General features: G+C 44.1%; 1 protein-coding gene across 1 annotated transcript in view; it reads left to right on the top strand.

The window, feature by feature from the left end:
* The window catches only part of wwc1 (WW and C2 domain containing 1), a 49,207-nt gene that overhangs the window by 27,734 nt on the left and 5,373 nt on the right, over positions 1-16,100 (top strand). Inside the window, exons 7-21 of the mRNA XM_037118863.1 lie at positions 389-535; positions 1,517-1,587; positions 1,820-2,065; positions 4,751-4,840; positions 7,111-7,781; positions 9,843-9,960; positions 10,290-10,460; positions 10,914-11,106; positions 11,291-11,431; positions 12,203-12,255; positions 13,216-13,438; positions 13,965-14,135; positions 14,245-14,337; positions 15,527-15,757; positions 15,843-15,961. Coding sequence (XP_036974758.1) covers positions 389-535; positions 1,517-1,587; positions 1,820-2,065; positions 4,751-4,840; positions 7,111-7,781; positions 9,843-9,960; positions 10,290-10,460; positions 10,914-11,106; positions 11,291-11,431; positions 12,203-12,255; positions 13,216-13,438; positions 13,965-14,135; positions 14,245-14,337; positions 15,527-15,757; positions 15,843-15,961 — 2,738 coding nt within the window. The remainder of the gene's footprint in view (positions 1-388; positions 536-1,516; positions 1,588-1,819; positions 2,066-4,750; positions 4,841-7,110; positions 7,782-9,842; positions 9,961-10,289; positions 10,461-10,913; positions 11,107-11,290; positions 11,432-12,202; positions 12,256-13,215; positions 13,439-13,964; positions 14,136-14,244; positions 14,338-15,526; positions 15,758-15,842; positions 15,962-16,100) is intronic.

Raw genomic sequence — 16,100 nt, 5'->3', positions numbered from 1 at the left:
TCACGGGGGGCGACATGCTGACGAACACAGAGGAGGTCGTCTTTTACATTTCAGTGTTTTGTCTCTTCGCAAATGCTGTTTGATGACTTCATAGCATGAGTCAGAGAAGCGTCAGTTTCTAGATGATGAAATAAAAGAAGTCAAAATGTTTAATCAGGAACAATAAACGTGCTGCTGATGTATAAGGTGATCCTCGCTGTATTCAGTCTCACTCTCTTATTACAGTATTTCACGGTTGCTTCATCTGATCATTTTCACCTCTTTCACTGTCCTTAATCACATCCTATTTATACTCTCAGTGTATTTTCCTGCGTCAGTGTCCCAGTTTCTCCCTGCAGATCATGTTTTCATTCATATAATCTCCGGTTGGTCTCCCCTGTTCATGCAGAAACTGGCTGTATTGAAGGACGGTTTCCAGCTGGACTCGGGCTCCCAGCAGGAGCTGTGGGGCAGCAGCCCCTCGCTCGCCAACTCGGAGCTGTCCATCCCTCGGCTCTACTCCGACGCCGGCTCCCAGACCGACATCCCCGCTGAGGTGAGTCAGGACCTCTGTTTCAGCGACAGGAAACGTCTTGGTGTTCACAGTACATCTCCTCAGTCAGCACTAAATTCAGTGTTGTAAACAGCAAAAATTGGTGACAGCAGGAGTTTGGGACAGTTTCCCTCGAGAGCTGACAAAGATGGACGCCCAGACATCATCTTTTAAAAGCCAGGCTGGGTATCAAACTTCAGTCAGGGGTTCCATTACCCTGTCAGAAGAGACTCTGTTGGTGCTCTGATGAAATTAATGTTCTCTAAGCACCATTTTTTTTCTTTCTTCTGGAGAAATAGCTGATTATTGAGTCTGGTTCAACAAAGGTTGTCAGGTTGTCAAATACTGTCGCTTCCTGTTAGAGATGCAGAGAATCAGAAGTGGTTTTGTTCAAATTAAAACCCTGTATTGTATTTTCCGTGTTCAAAGCATGACTATTAAAACTGCTGAGTACTGATAGTTGGCACTGAATGACTCTCAGTCGTGTGTAAGTCTTGTTTAGTCACATATTACCTGATTTTATTGGTAATTTTGTGTATTTTAAACAGCTATTACATGTTTAGACAAAATTATTACTTTATTTGTCCTCCTTCATCTCCCATTTATCATCTGACGACCCCTCAGCTTTATCTGATGTCTCTTTGGAGGACCGACCCCTATGTTGAGAACCACTAGACCACTAAACAAGCTGACTTTATATATAGAAGTTCAAACTTGCCCCACCTCAAGCATCTCCAACAATAAAATGACAATCTAACAATCTGTTATTGTCATGTAGAATCAGATATCTGTGTCCACTGCACCACCAGTACTTTTACTACTGATACTGTAAGTCCAAGAAGATGATAACACTTCTTTACTTGAGATGTTTACAGTATTCTGTTGGTACTTTTAGTCATGTAGAGAGTCTGACTGTTGGTTAATGAGCTGCTGTGTGCGGACGTGTCCAACATGTCATTGTGTTCATGTTCTGTTCGTGTTTAGTTCATGACGAGCACCAACAAACTGGCAGAGAAGGTTCGTCTGAGTCTGAAGTACGAGGAGGCCAAGAGGAGGTGTGTGTCTGTTTTTATATATGTGGAATCATGCATTGTGCTGTTTGCTGTATTTGTGCCTTAATAATGTTAACATACCAGCTGACTAGTCAGTGTGGGTGGAGGTTATCAGGTTGATCTGTAAAATGTAAAATCAACTGTTGATTAAACTGAATCCACATTTCGTCTCTGCGTTTTCTCCTCTACATTCTGCACATCTCTGTACTTCACATCTTCCTCCTCGCTTCCTCAGGATCGCCACCATCGAGGTTCAGATCGCCAAACTGGACAGCGAGGCTTGGCCGGGGCTGCTGGACCCGGAGCGAGACCGTCTCATCCTCATCAACGAGAAGGAGGAGCTGCTGAAGGAGCTGCAGTACGTCAGACCTCGGCAACGCCTGGAGCCCAACGATGCCGAGAAGCTGGAAACGGAGAAGAAACGTCTGGAGAGAGACCTGCAGGCAGCCAGAGACAACCAGAGCAAGGCTCTGACTGAGAGGTGGGAATCTACATTCATTCAACACAGAACAGTAGAACTTTTTATTGTGATCTCAGATACAACATGACTCTAGTCAGAAAACTTCAGATCAGAAAAAAGACTTAATAATGTTTTCAAACATGTCCCACTCTTTGCTCCTGTCTCATGAAATAGATGTGTGAAGAGTTCCTCTGTCTTACGTGTTTTTGTTTTTTTAAATAAGAAGCTAGTTTTGTCAGATACGGTTGAGCAATTTCTGCCAAATCACCATACGGCGACTCCACACTGACGGTCTGACGGCCACCACCAACTGTCTCACCTGGCATCCTCCAAGCGTCTTCATTACTTAGCCATGTTCAGCCTCAGAAGCTTAAATAGTTAGAAGAAGGAAGCTAAGCTCCGGCTACTAACAGAAAAGAAACTTTTGTGCATTCAGCAGCAACAAATTTAATATTTGTCCAAAGCAACTTGCAGTAATTCATACACTGCACTGATGGCGGTGGCTGACATGCAAGGTGCCGACAAGCACATCAGGAGCAGTTTGGGGTTCAGTGTTTTGCCCAAGGACATGTTGTCATGCAGACCAGGGGAATTGAACTAGTGAGCGGCCTACCGATAACAAGATGCTGGCTCTACCCCTGAGCAACACCCGGCCCACATTTCCTCTCTCACAAGTCTTATGGCTACTCTGAGGGGACACACTACTTTATTCTGCTCTCTGGTGTCGACATAAATAAAACACCAAAGGGTAATGACAGAAATAAAAGGTCTGTTGGCGTCAGCTGACTGTGAAAACCAGCAGCAGCTCTGTTTTTCTACTACAAGTCTGAAGGTTGTGACAGAGAAGGTTAGAGGAGGTGATGACAGCAGCGAGACGAGTGTGACTGTGATCATTATTGTCTCATCTGCTGATGAAACTACTGACCTTCTACTGCTGTTTGAATCCTTCGACCTTTAGAGACGTCAGACGTCCCCCATGATTATTAAGAGGCAGAGACGAACATGACCGCCCTCTCCTCCTCTCCTCTCCTCTCCTCTCCTCCTCCTCTCCTCTCCTCTCCTCTCCTCTCCTCTCCTCTCCTCTCCTCTCCTCTCCTCTCCTCTCCTCTCCTCTCCTCTCCTCTCCTCTCCTCCTCTCCTCTCCTCTCCTCCTCTCCTCTCCTCTCCTCCTCTCCTCCTGTCCTCTCCTCTCCTCTCCTCTCCTCTCCTCTCCTCTCCTTTCCTCTCCTGCGTCTCCCCCTCTCCCTCGTCCTCTAACAGGACTCTTGTTGTTCGGTGTCCAGGTCAGACTCGACCTGAGCTCAGTCTCTCTTTGTATCTCGTCTCCTGTTCCTGAAACCTGAGAGGCTGCATAGCCAGTTCACAAAAGAAACCCCTTGTCGTCCACCTACACACCTGCACACATACACCTGCACACACACACACACACACACCTGCACAGACCCACACAAACACACAAACATTCATGTGTATGCAGTGTGTGCAGGTTCTGAAGATGTTAATTTCTCTGAATGTGTGTCCTTGAGCACAGCTGAGCTAATTAGTTTTGGAGGTGTTAAAGGTGTTATCAGGTGTTGTGGTGAATTAGACCTCCACTCAGGATGATGTTGGCGTTGTGTGAGTTTGTAACGAGAATTTCAAAAGTGCCTTTTTCTCTAAAAAAAAATGAAAATAAACCTGTAACAAAACTAACAGCAGATGGAGGCAGATGTTGGTAAAACCCACACAGTCCTGAAAATGAGCTCTAATCAGGTAAAAGTGGTGTGATTTTGTAAAATGTGAAATGTAGAAGCTGCTTTTACCTAGTGCTGGACAGTTAACCAAATCTTATTTTCAGTGAGCGATTTGGCCGCCTACAAATATGAAACAGTTCATATCGAACCACAATTGTGCCATCTTCAGTTTCAGAGAAGATGTTCTCGTTTTGTCCCGTGTTTTGTAAATTCAGGGCTTCCTTTTCTTTACAGCAGCTCACTAAAGGCCCATTATTGTAATTTTAATGTTAAAAGTAAGCTAAATTATGTTCGAGGAGATCTACTGTTATGAAGCAAGATTCTTCTTTTTTCCTCAAAACTTTTTACAAAGGAGCCAAGTTCTCCAAAGTTGCCAAGAACAAAAACTAAAAATCTCAATAGAATAGAAAAAAAAGTCTCAAATTTGTATATTTTACACAAATCAGGAATTATAAACTTGTGTCACTTTTTGGCTGGAATCAAAAAACTGACACTCTGCACTATTAGAAAGATAGAAACAGGAAACACGGTAACAAAAGGCAGAGTTGATATGAACACAGACACCAGCAGACTTCTGTAACCTGATCAAAGGCTTCCTCTCTTTGGCCTGTTTCCATTCAAACCATAGATCACAGTAGCAGCTGTTAGTGGACTGGTTACCTCCCAACAAAGCTCCTACAAACAGGTGACACCGCCGTCACCTGAACACAAAGCAGCTGCTCACAATAACCGACACATCGCTGCCGCCGTGTCAGATTTGTTTGCTTTTTTGTAAAGTGTTCACACCTCCAGCAGTAGCAGAGACGGAGGATTATGTTCAGTGTTTTTTTTTATTATTTTCTAAATGTGAAGGTGACTCATGTTCAGCCTGGAGGCAGATTGAATTGATGAGATAAAAACATTACTTTACACCTGATGGGATAAAAAAAAATGAACTCCAATGTTTGATTTCTTGTTGTTTTTCTCCTTTCAGGCTGCGACTTCACTGTAAGAGGAACAAGCTGGTCAGAGAGCTGGAGGAGATGGTTCGACTGGCATCATCACTACATTCTCAACTCAAAAGGTCTGTTGGCCTCGTCCTGTTTACAACAACTCTCTTAGTGTTACTTATTTTTTTTTTTCCATCTTTTCGATCAGCTGTGTTAACATTGCACTCGCACTCACAACATCACTATTTGAATAAAATACACTAGTGTGTTTATTTTCTACCCAGCCATTTACTTTATTAATCATTTAGTTCAGCAGATTTTTTACAGGGTTGTTGCTTGTCCGATGATTCACAGAGAAAGAGTAATTTAGTCATCAGAGAGCGAGCAGAGCGCTGATGGTTTAAACTTTAATGACCAAACATTTGCTTAAGATGAAAGTAATTTTGTTCGTCCTCGGCTTTTTTTGATTTCAGTTATGATCTCACCACAAATCAAATTTTCAAGCCCAACCCCCGAAACGTCCTCGGGAATTACACTTGTATGAGAGATGACGCAAGGCCGCTGTAAGAGCCGTACGAGTTTCAGAACCGTTTAATATTCAGCAGTCCTGGTTTTTAAGTTCAACAGCGTTCATCCGAAAAGTCTAAAAGCGAAATAAACGGTGTCAGTCAGTCTCCTCCTCAGGCGGGGTTCTCTCCCTGCTCCTCGTTCGCCCGGTCGTCCTCCTCGTCTGATGGAAATCAAAAGTGTCCCCGGCAGGCAGGAACTCCTCTCAGTCTGCGCTAACGAGCCCTCCTGCTTTAATTAGAGAGCTGCTCGTAGTCAGGAGTGTGTGAGGAGGCGGCTACAGAGGACAGACGAACAAAAATGACTCTCCTCTCCTCCTGAAAGTTGTCCCTCAGGTTCAATATTTAATGTGTATCCAGACTCTCAGTTTGTTTTGAAGACTTTAAATGGCTGTGAACGTCTCTCCTGCTGGGCTGGGAGATATGAAGAAGAAGAAACAAAGCATCTTAATAACTGAAAAGTCTTCCAGAGGACGTCCAATTACAGCCCAGTATTTTACAGCGCAAGACAAGTTTATAATACTCCTCGTCTCATATGTAATGTCTTCTCACTGTGCTTTACATTGTTATATACAGAGCTTATACAGATTGATCATGAGAACACTTCCACGGTCAGCAGATTGATGTATGAGTAGTTTGGCCCTTGAAATAATCTTGAAAGCACATATATATTCTGTCCAAACTCATCAAGTCATCCACTTGGACGTAGACAAGATATTCAAGATCTATCATGAATCACCGAGTCTGCAGTCCTGTTTTCTCCAACATGTTTGATGTGTTGACAGCAATGAAAGGTAAAAATGAGGTAGAGCGAGGAGAAAGGAGGGTAGAATATGAGACGAGAGGAAACAGCAGAGCGATGAACTCACGTCTGCCTGCAGAGTTGCTTCCAGCTTTACTCGCCTTGTAGATTTATTTTACTTTCATCTTCAGTTTTCTTCCCTCAGAGTATCATTGTTTTTTTTTCTCTAACTCAGATGTCTTCTCTCTAAACTCTTCTCATAATTTCGGTCATTTGCTTGTAATTAGTGTTTTTATGCTCTTATCAAAGTAACTTACAAGCTGGTTACAACATCAGAACAAAGCAGATATGATCTCACAGATCTTCAGGGATTTCTCACAACACAGACTCTTCAGGGATCTTTTAAACATTTCTTAAAGCTCTTTCAACAGTTTTAACAACAACCAATAATCAACGTTGTTTTCAGGTTTATTTCATTTTGAGTTGCTGGTCAAAAGGAGAAACACCAACTTTTGAACAATATAAAAGACTTGGATATTAACAGGTGCTGTGCAAAGCAGAGGCAGTGCTGACTTTAGTGTCTGTTGTCTGACCACCTATTGATTAAAAGAAAAAGCAAACTGAAATTGAGGGGGATGAGCAAGCAATGTAGTCAGTGTATGCCCCACCAATGTTTAATATCAATTTTCATATCAATTCTGAATATTTGAAATGGTCTCATTGCTCATTTCCTAACGACGACACACTCGAACCAGCTGCGCTTTCTTGCTTTCTCTTCTCTTTGACAGTTTGTTGACACACGTACTGCTGCAGCGTCCACATCGGCTGCGTTCAGGAGTAAATTAACTTTTAAACATACAGGACATTTTTTATTTCATCTTTTAATAAAAATCTAAAATGTTCTGCTCTCTATGTTGTATCAGTTTTTCCCTGTGGTATCAAACATTTGATCAAATATCAATATGTTTCAAGGCATTGTATCAAAATTAGAGATTCCAATATTAGTGATATAACACTCATGATAAATGTGATGTGACAGATGTGATATGTTGATATGTTATCAGATCATAAATCTTTCTGTTTGTCTCTCCTCCAGCCTGTCAGCCAGCACTCTATCCTGTTCGTCCGGCAGCAGTCGAGGCTCTCTAACGTCCAGCCGCGGCTCGCTGGCCACCACCTCCAGCCTGGGCTCCACCTCCTCCCTCAGCTTCACCGACCTCTACCTGGAGCAGCCCGAGCTGGCTGACCCGGACTTTCAGAACAAGCTGGACAGCCTCCTGCAGGAGGGCGGCCAGGGAGGCTACCGCCCTTCTAGCTCCATCACCACCATACATGAACACGAAGTGGTGACGGGCAGCGGAGGGAGGGACGCTGGGAGGCCTGAGGCCAAAGCGGGTGGGGTGGGAGGTGACGCGGCATGTTCTGCTGGTGGAGGTGCAGGAGGAGGAGTGGAGTCATCCAGGATTCAGGCGCTCAGGCTGTCAGAAACTCCTCGCTCCATGAGCTCTTTATCCCCACGGTCGTCTCTTTCCTCACTGTCGCCGCCGTGCTCGCCGCTGGTCACAGACACTAGTTTCCTGTCTGGAGAGACATTCACAGGTCAAACGGGACCAGGCGGGTTGAGCCTGGACCTAGAGCTCCAAAGCAGGCTGGCAGAACTTGAGCTCAGCCTGGACTCTCAAGAGCAGCTGCAGGAGGAGCACAGGGGTCCCAGGGGTCTGGAGGAGAAGCAGAACCACAAGAACACGCTGGGCGAGGAGGTCAAAGGTAAACAGGAGCTTCATTTATTCTGTTTTCGTCATCATCATTCATCATCACAATCTTCACTGCAGAAAGACCAAAAACAAAATATTACACCATATTCTGACCTGTCATTCTGTGACTGACTGAGAGTCTCTTATCCTCACAGCAATCATGTTTCGTCTCAACGGCAGTAAAACTCTGTTTGCATAATAACTCAGGAGGGCTGCGTGAAAATGTCTCAAATCATAATCCCAGTTAATAACACGAGAACGATAATCGTGATGAATTATCTGCAATTAAATGAGCCGCAATAAGAGAGCGAGGAGGCGGTAGAGATGCTGGTGATGTAACACCTTCATCTGTGTTACACAAGACGTCACAGAAAACACTCCAACTTTATTGGAGAGCAGGAAACCTCCTCCTCCCTGTGTGTGTGTGTGTGTGTGTGTGTGTGTGTGTGAGTGAGGAGAAACGTAATAGTGTGTGTGAAACCTGACTGCTGGTGGGAGCTGTGAGGAGAGGGGAGGTGAAGGTTAGAGAGGCGTTATATTACAGCCACTGGATCATTGTTGGAGTGGATCGTATCAAGGTCAACATACAGTAGTACATGAGATTAATTTAACTGAAATGAAGGTAGATAGAAATGAAAGAATACATTAGTTAGACATTAGTAGAAAATGGATGAAGCTTTGGTTGTGATTGTTTGACATTTATTGAGAAAAAAACTTTTCTGGTTTTAGCATCGTAAGTGTGAGGACGTTCTCTGTTTTATATCACACCAAACACACAAAACAGAAGCGACATATTAAAAGTCGGCTGAATTAGCTGTTAGCAGTTGTCATGTGCGATGTACCTGTAGATGTGCAGACAACTGTAACAGGATTACTATGATACTGGAGAAAACTATAAACATGAAGATTCTCAGGCAAGTTCTGCAGTTTTGTGTGCATGAGTGTTACAAGGATGTTTTTCAAATAATTGGATTTATTGATGTTTATTTCTGGTTTTTATCCGTACACCTCATATTCCAGAAACATACCTCTTATGAAATCGGACAATCCTTCAAGATCCTCACTCATCAGCCGGAACATTTTCAAAATGCCGTCTGCAACTGCGGTGTTTCTCTCGTCTTGCGTCTCGATTTGTTGCAAAATGAGTTGAAGCCGATGTGTAGTAACAGTCAGCTGAAGTGTGGACAGAGCTCACTGCAGCTGAACGTGACTCAGGTTCCTGTCGCAGCCTCAGGTGAAAGGTGGACGTGGTGTCTGGTTTCCTGTTCACTCTCCATCCCTGCTGCCAGTCTCAGACTCTGCACAGACAGGCTGCGTTCACAGCAGCACTGACGCTACTGCCCCCCTTCTTTTATTCAGTCACACCAGTTTGTTGGCAGCTCACATGACGTCATCCTGTCACACAAAGGTAGATTGTTTTTAACCAGGTACCGTTTAGCATTGTGCTGATTCTACAAGATGCTGCTGTGTGAACAAAAGAGTATTAAGTCTAGTTCGCTGTCTTTGAATCGGTCGTCATATCGGACTCCCTGGGTCTTATTTCATCACCTACACCTGTAGAAAACAAAAATGCTGCTCCTTCTGAATACAGGTGTTCAGGAGGATGTTCTCCCTCACAGGCTGCCTCTTCTACCCCGGCTGCCTCATGTTTACACTGTAGACCTCACCAAGATAACCTAATTACATCTCATAGCACTAAACAAACATATACTATGTGTGAAGTGTTGACAGATCAGTGATCAGCTGCACTGAAGTGATGAGTTACAAATCTGTTTTCCTTCGGCACCCTCACCACTCTTTGATCGGCTCTTTTAGACATTCAGGGTCTTTAGTGGGTTAGAAGTTCTGTGTATACGACCCTGATGAAGGTTGAGTCAACATGCCCGACTAAATGAAGGTTTTTAATCTAACTTCTGTCCTCGCTGTGGCTGGAGAACGTTTTTCTTTTCTTTACGAGAAATTCAAGGTGTCCTCCGCTGACTGTGTGAAACTATTCATTCCCATTTAAATGCTTCGATTCACACGCATGGACACACACACTCAACCACGTTTTTCTCCTTCCTGTTGTCTTCAGACTCGGCTCCACAGCTGCGAGGGACGGGGGCGGGGCCAAAGAAGATGGGCGTGACCTCAGCGGTGTCGGACGAGTCCGTGGCAGGTGATAGCGGCGTGTACGAGCCCTCAGAGCGCAGGTATAACACATTTTTATCCACAGTAGATTTTATGAGGTGAACAGCCCGGATCGTGATTTAGCACCTTAGATTGCCTCTACAGTTTACTTTTCAAATTATAATATTTGTCAGTGCAATGATGTCATACATTTAAGAGATTTGTAATGTTTCTGAAACCAAAACTGCCATACAAACTTCGACGGCCTGGGGTAAAAACCTCTTGCTAGTACACTTTTGTGGTGATGTTACATTGCTGTTCCTCATCCCTGGAAAAATAATCATTTACAGTCTTATTTTACATGATATTTTGTTTCTAAGTAAGCGTGTCTGTGTGTTTGTGGTTCCTCCAGGCCGGGCCTTCCTCCAGACCTCCTTCTGGGCTCCTACGAGGAGCGGTTGGCGCTGGGCTGCTCTCAGGTGCAGCTCGGCTTCCGTTACGAGTCCAGAGACCAACGCTTCACCATCTTCATCATGCAGCTGTCCAACTGCAGCGCCCTCTGTCTGCCAGCTGACCTGAAAATGTACGTCTTCTTACCTCTGCTAATTTATCTGACACTTGTTTACTGAGGGATTTAGGTGCAGTACCTTCTAAAATAAGAGAACAAGATGAAAACCTGTAGGTACAGATAAGAAACAGAATCATTATATAAACAAGCAGTTTGAATATCATCACTGTGTGTTACAGGTAAAGAGTGAAGTGTTTACTTTCCCTCAGGTGCCTCGTGCTGCTTTGCATGCCGAGCGTCTGTTTGCTTGTGTTGGAGAGGAGCTTTATTTACTTGTTCTTGTTGTATTAACATGAGAAGTGGCGCAAATAACTTCACAAGCAGCAAGTTACACAAATACAAAATACAGTATCTTCAGACGAGGGACCAGCAGACGTCTCGTTTGACTTATCAACCTTTAAATTCAGATGTGATGCGTCGTATGACCAGACAGCCTCGTGGTGACACTCTCACCTGATTCTCCTGCAGGTATGTGCGTTCGGCGGTGCTGCCCTGCGTGGAGGCAACACGCTGCCTGTTCCGGACACGTGGCTGTCTGCCGCAGGACGTCGTGGAGGTCAACGAGGTGTTTGGCATGCAGATATCCCACAGTGCACTGCGGCAGAAGACACTGAGGGTGGATGTCTGCGTCACCAGCAAGTCGGGCCACGAAGAGTGTCTGGTTAGTGGAAGACTTCTCTCTGGTTTTTACATCCCGGCTGAAGAAAACACGTTTTGAATTATCGTTATGTTCATGTTTTTAATGAGCAGTGGTGATATTCTGTCAACACACCTCCATGTTTCCTCCTCCTCCTCCTCCTCCTCCTCCTCCTCCTCCTCTCTGCTCCCCTGTCCTCCTCCTTCAGGCGGGAGCCCAGATCAGTCTGGCTGATGTCAGCTGTTCGGAGGAGAGATGCACTAAGTGGTACAACCTGCTGAGCCGTGCCTACATGCCCGAGATGAACAACAAGGACAAAGAGAGCCGAGCAGCCGGCAGCTCTGACAGGGTACAGACACACTCTCATACAGTGTGAACCCACACTGACTTTCAGAGTGACATCCAGACACCATGAATACACCTCAGAAACTTTACTCTAAAGAAGTATTCAGTCAACATGCTGCTGCTTGTTACTAATGAGGTCTTTTACTGAATCAGAGATTTATGATTCTCAAATATTTGCTCTGATCTGTGCTAATGGAATGAAAGCTTCAGTGGATGTTTAGATAGTTTCAGTCAGGTAGAAAAATGGTTTTCATTCAAGATCAAATATGTCAGAAAGGTAAAACAGTATAATTGATACTGGCACGTGTCTGTGATGATCATTATGAACATATTTGGTTGCAGAAGATTTACTCCTGCAGTGTGATGTTAAGATGAATGATAGTGTAGTTATTATTAAGAAAATACAGAAAACATTGTTTAAACATCTTTCATCTTAATCGATTCTCAGTTCAGTTTTCTCTCTCTGCTTGTGGTTGTTTTCCACTTATAAGTTGTTGATTATTACAAAAAAAATGAGTTTCCTTGCAGGTTTGTCTGCAGAAATCAATGATAGAAATCACTGAATCGATGATGAATTCATTTTAAAGTGTTATAGATGTTTGATTAATAGTTTTCAGGCACTGAAGCATCTTTTATAAAACAGTTAGGCCAGCAATAATTCACAAACATACAGAAACATAATTCGTCTACACTACAACAGATCTTCAGTTTGAAAGTTATTTAAACAGGATTTTGTGTGTGTGTGTGTGTGTGTGTGTGTGTGTGTGTGTTTCAGACTCCAGTGATCTCCAGTGTTTCCACAGTCGGCGCTCCAGACGATGACGAGTGGTGAGTCGGTCTCCATCTATTTTTGATCTTATTATATTTATGATCGTCTTCCATTACTTCTGTTGTCTAGTAGTATTTTATGATTCTAGATCCTCATCGTACATCTTCACACGCCGTGTCAGTTTAATTCTATTAACATGCCGTGTCACTCTTTAACTGACAGCAGCTCTGTTTGAATCAGATCTTGATGCTGGTTTGTGACTCTTACAGTTTCACTCACTGTATTAATTTGTCAAAGGATGAGTGACGAACATTTTAACACACTCTGTGCTGGAAAGTAACTAAGAAAATGTGCTTTTGAGTTACGTTACTTGAGTATATATATTTGTGCTCCTCAATACTTCTGCTTCACTACATGTATTTACAACTACAGCTACTAGTTGGTTTTCAAATTAAGCTTCAACATTAACAGAACATCTGGTAAACAAAGCTTTCCACAGCAGACAAACACACAGAGACAGAATGTCACCCGGCAGGTTCACACTGTAAATAAAGCTGCTTAAATTTCAGATACACCTCCCCCCTTCTTTAAGTAACACCTTTCCTCCTCCCTCTGTCCTCCAACAATCCCCAGGTGCCCTGAGGTTATAGTGCCCTCAATGCACTCAAACACACACACACACTCACGCAGAAAGGACAGAATATCTCTGAATATTACTGCCTTGTTGAACAGCTCATGACATGTTGTAGTGTAATGGAGAGTAAGTGTATATGTAGGTGACAGACCAATAATTTAGTGTCGGTTTGACGTACTTCACTCTGTCATTACAGCGACAGGTAGGTAGATAGAAGGGACGTTTAGATTATAGTAATCAGTGAAACCCTTTTTTTATTTAACAAGAGAAGTAAAACCTCTCAGATGTTAAATTCTGTCCAATCACAAGCAGCCAAACAGAATTTTTGAACTGAGTAAACAGAAAAGTCATGGAGTCCGTCCTCTAACTGCGTTTCCATCGCCAGGCACGGCGACCCTCTGGAGGACGACTTGTTTGATGATGAAGATGGAAACGGCGAGGGAGGGGAGGGGCCTCTGGAGGAGGAGGACGAGTTTTATCCTGAGAGCAGCCAATGGGAAGGAGATGAGGAGGAAGAGGAGAAGGTGACCAAACCTCCTCCTCCTCCTCCTCCTCCTCCTCATCCTGCAGCAGCAGCAGCAGCAGCAGCAGCATCCATCACAGAAAAGGTAACTCGAGGGATTTTCTTCTGATTAATGATGATGACAGAGGAGAAGTGTTTGGTGTAGGTGTTGTGTTGTATTGTATTTCTTCTTTCCTCGGTTGACTTGGAAAGACATCAACATATTTCAGTGCAGCTACAAGCAGTAAAAATGTAAAGAAAATGTTGTATTAACAAAAGGAGGGGTGGCAGGTTTCGATGTCAGTCCTGTAGAACATCTTTCACCGACGTTTAACGATCATACGGAGAATAATCCATCAGGCACAAAGGAAAATACACCCACTGGAGCTGGAAAACTGGCTGTAATTGAGTCGTACTTTGTATTGTCACTGCATTTCTTTTCTGCTCTTTCTTCTCCACCCGTTTCCTGCTTTCATCTCTTACAGAGTTAAACCTGCTGTTTGTTTTGAATGTTTTGATCCATTCTCTCAACAGTTGATAGAACTTCCACTTTCAGAGGATCGGAGTTGATGCAGTTGTTGGTTAAATTAGATCTTTGAAAAGCTTTACACCGCCTCGTTCTCTTTGTGCAGGTCAACAAGGAGACGAGCATGGACAGCCTGTTGCCGTCCCACCACGGCTCGGTGGTTCGACCCAAGGAGCGCCGCCCGGACGTCCACCAGCAGATCCCCTTCATGAGAGGGAACACCATCATCCGCTCCAAGACGTTCTCCCCTGGACCTCAGAGCCAGTACATCTGCAGGGTAACAGGCACTCAGTACTATGAAACATCAGACAATTGAAGATTTGATAAATATTCAGTGAGGTTTGTGAACTGATGTTTGACTCTCTGCTGTTTTTTTGGTCTTTCAGATAAACCGCAGTGACAGCGACAGCTCCACCCTCTCCAAGAAGTCTCCGTTTGTCAGAAACGCCTCTGAGAGACGCAGCATGCGCATGAAGAAGGTAAAACTTCACTTCTGTCTCCTGATCTGTCTCTCAGCGTCTCTCAGACCTTTGTTGTCATTTGATTATCAATTTCTGAGTTAATGAGGTGCACCATGATGTCCCGATCAGAGCACCTTTAATGTTCAAAGCGCTGTAGCATTCAGAGTTTAAGGCTTGTACCTGAATGCACCATGAAGTCCCTGTGAGTGTGTCAGGACAGGAGAGACGCATGGATGAATTCATGGAGATAAAATGCATCTGAGACGTTCCGCGAAGTTTCTTATTAAATGATATTCATACAAACTGACAGTTCAGCAGAGATTTATCTCACCAAAAGAAAAACATGCCCACATTTGGAGCTTGGCAGACTCAGTTTCTGACATATTGTTTTAACTGCATTTACACAAGTTGTAAAAAACATCAGTGTGTGAAGTTTTGTACATGTTTGAGCATCTTGACCAATACAAAAATGCAGTTCACTTCAATAAACTATGATTCCTCTCTATAAGAAATCTAGAAGAAGCCGGGTACAAACATCCATCTGTGATCGTATTATATCAGCGGTTGTCTCATCAACTAGCATTTTATTAATGTGTATTTCTTTATTTTGATGTATTTTGTACCCCTGAACAGATTTTGTCTGATGTTTTTATGCAGTATTTTTAGTTGGAATGACAGACATGAGCTGGTTTTGTGGCATGAATGATGAAGCAGAGTCGTGACGCTCAGCAGTATATCTCAGCATGCTTCTCTTCAGCGGTCTGACTCTGTTCCAGCTTCTATTATCTGCTGTATATCTCCTCTCATCTTCCTGCTTCCTGACAGTTTAACAGTGACGTTAAACCTGCAGGTTTACTGACCACATTAACTGTCGTCTCTGTTCTCTAGAGGGAGAGTCGGGGAGCCCATTTGCATTTTTTGAGTCTTAAAACCTCCCAACCACTCTCAGTGAAGTGACTCTTAATATTTAATAAACGTCTGAATGTTTAATGCAGCTTTGACATTTGCCAGCATCTGTTAATTTAAAGGCAGGAAGCAGAATCTCTTCCAATGTCCCTCCTGGGGCTTGATTTATACACACAGTACATGCTGGTGAGTGTTAACTGTACACCGAGGTGACTTTTCAGATGCCGTATAGATCTGTAGATGAACTGATAATGAAAATAACAGCAGTGTATAACTGTGTCCCTCCCTGTCCTCCCTACAGCCTCCCATGCAGGTTAAAGGTCTGGACGGTCTCCTGCGGACGTCCCTGGACCTGGAGCTGGACCTGCAGGTGTCTCGGACGCGGCAGGCCCGGCTGACGCAGGAGCTTCGGGTGCTACGGGAGCTGAAGACGCAGCTGGAGACGGCGAGGCAGCAGGGCCAGAGAGAGCTGCCGGCCTGGGTCCAAGAAGACGAACGCTTCCGGCTCCTCCTTAAACAAGCCGAGAAACAGGTGAGTGACTGTCCACCTGCTGAGGTTTTCACTCCTGTGCGACAGAGAGTTGCTTGAACGTCTCTGTGCTCCTGGTTATTTTTAGACCCGTGAGGAGCAGCTGCAGGAGAAACGAGTGGAGAAGATGATGAGGGCAGCAGCGAAGGACGTCCACAAGATCAGGGGCCAGAGCCGAAAGGAGGTCCCCGAGGTCCAGACCTTCAGGTGGGAGAGACAACAGACGAGGGGCCCCTGAATATCCATTCATTGATGGTCTGGGATATTTAGAGCTAACAGCAGTGTTAGCTTCTCTGGCAGCTGAAACAGTCTTGTCATTTTCTCGTCTTTGTCAGGGGAAAGGACT

Source organism: Acanthopagrus latus, chromosome 13 (genome assembly GCF_904848185.1).
Source record: "Acanthopagrus latus isolate v.2019 chromosome 13, fAcaLat1.1, whole genome shotgun sequence".
Lineage (NCBI taxonomy): Eukaryota > Metazoa > Chordata > Actinopteri > Spariformes > Sparidae > Acanthopagrus > Acanthopagrus latus.
This window is presented reverse-complemented; position numbering and strand designations above follow the sequence as displayed.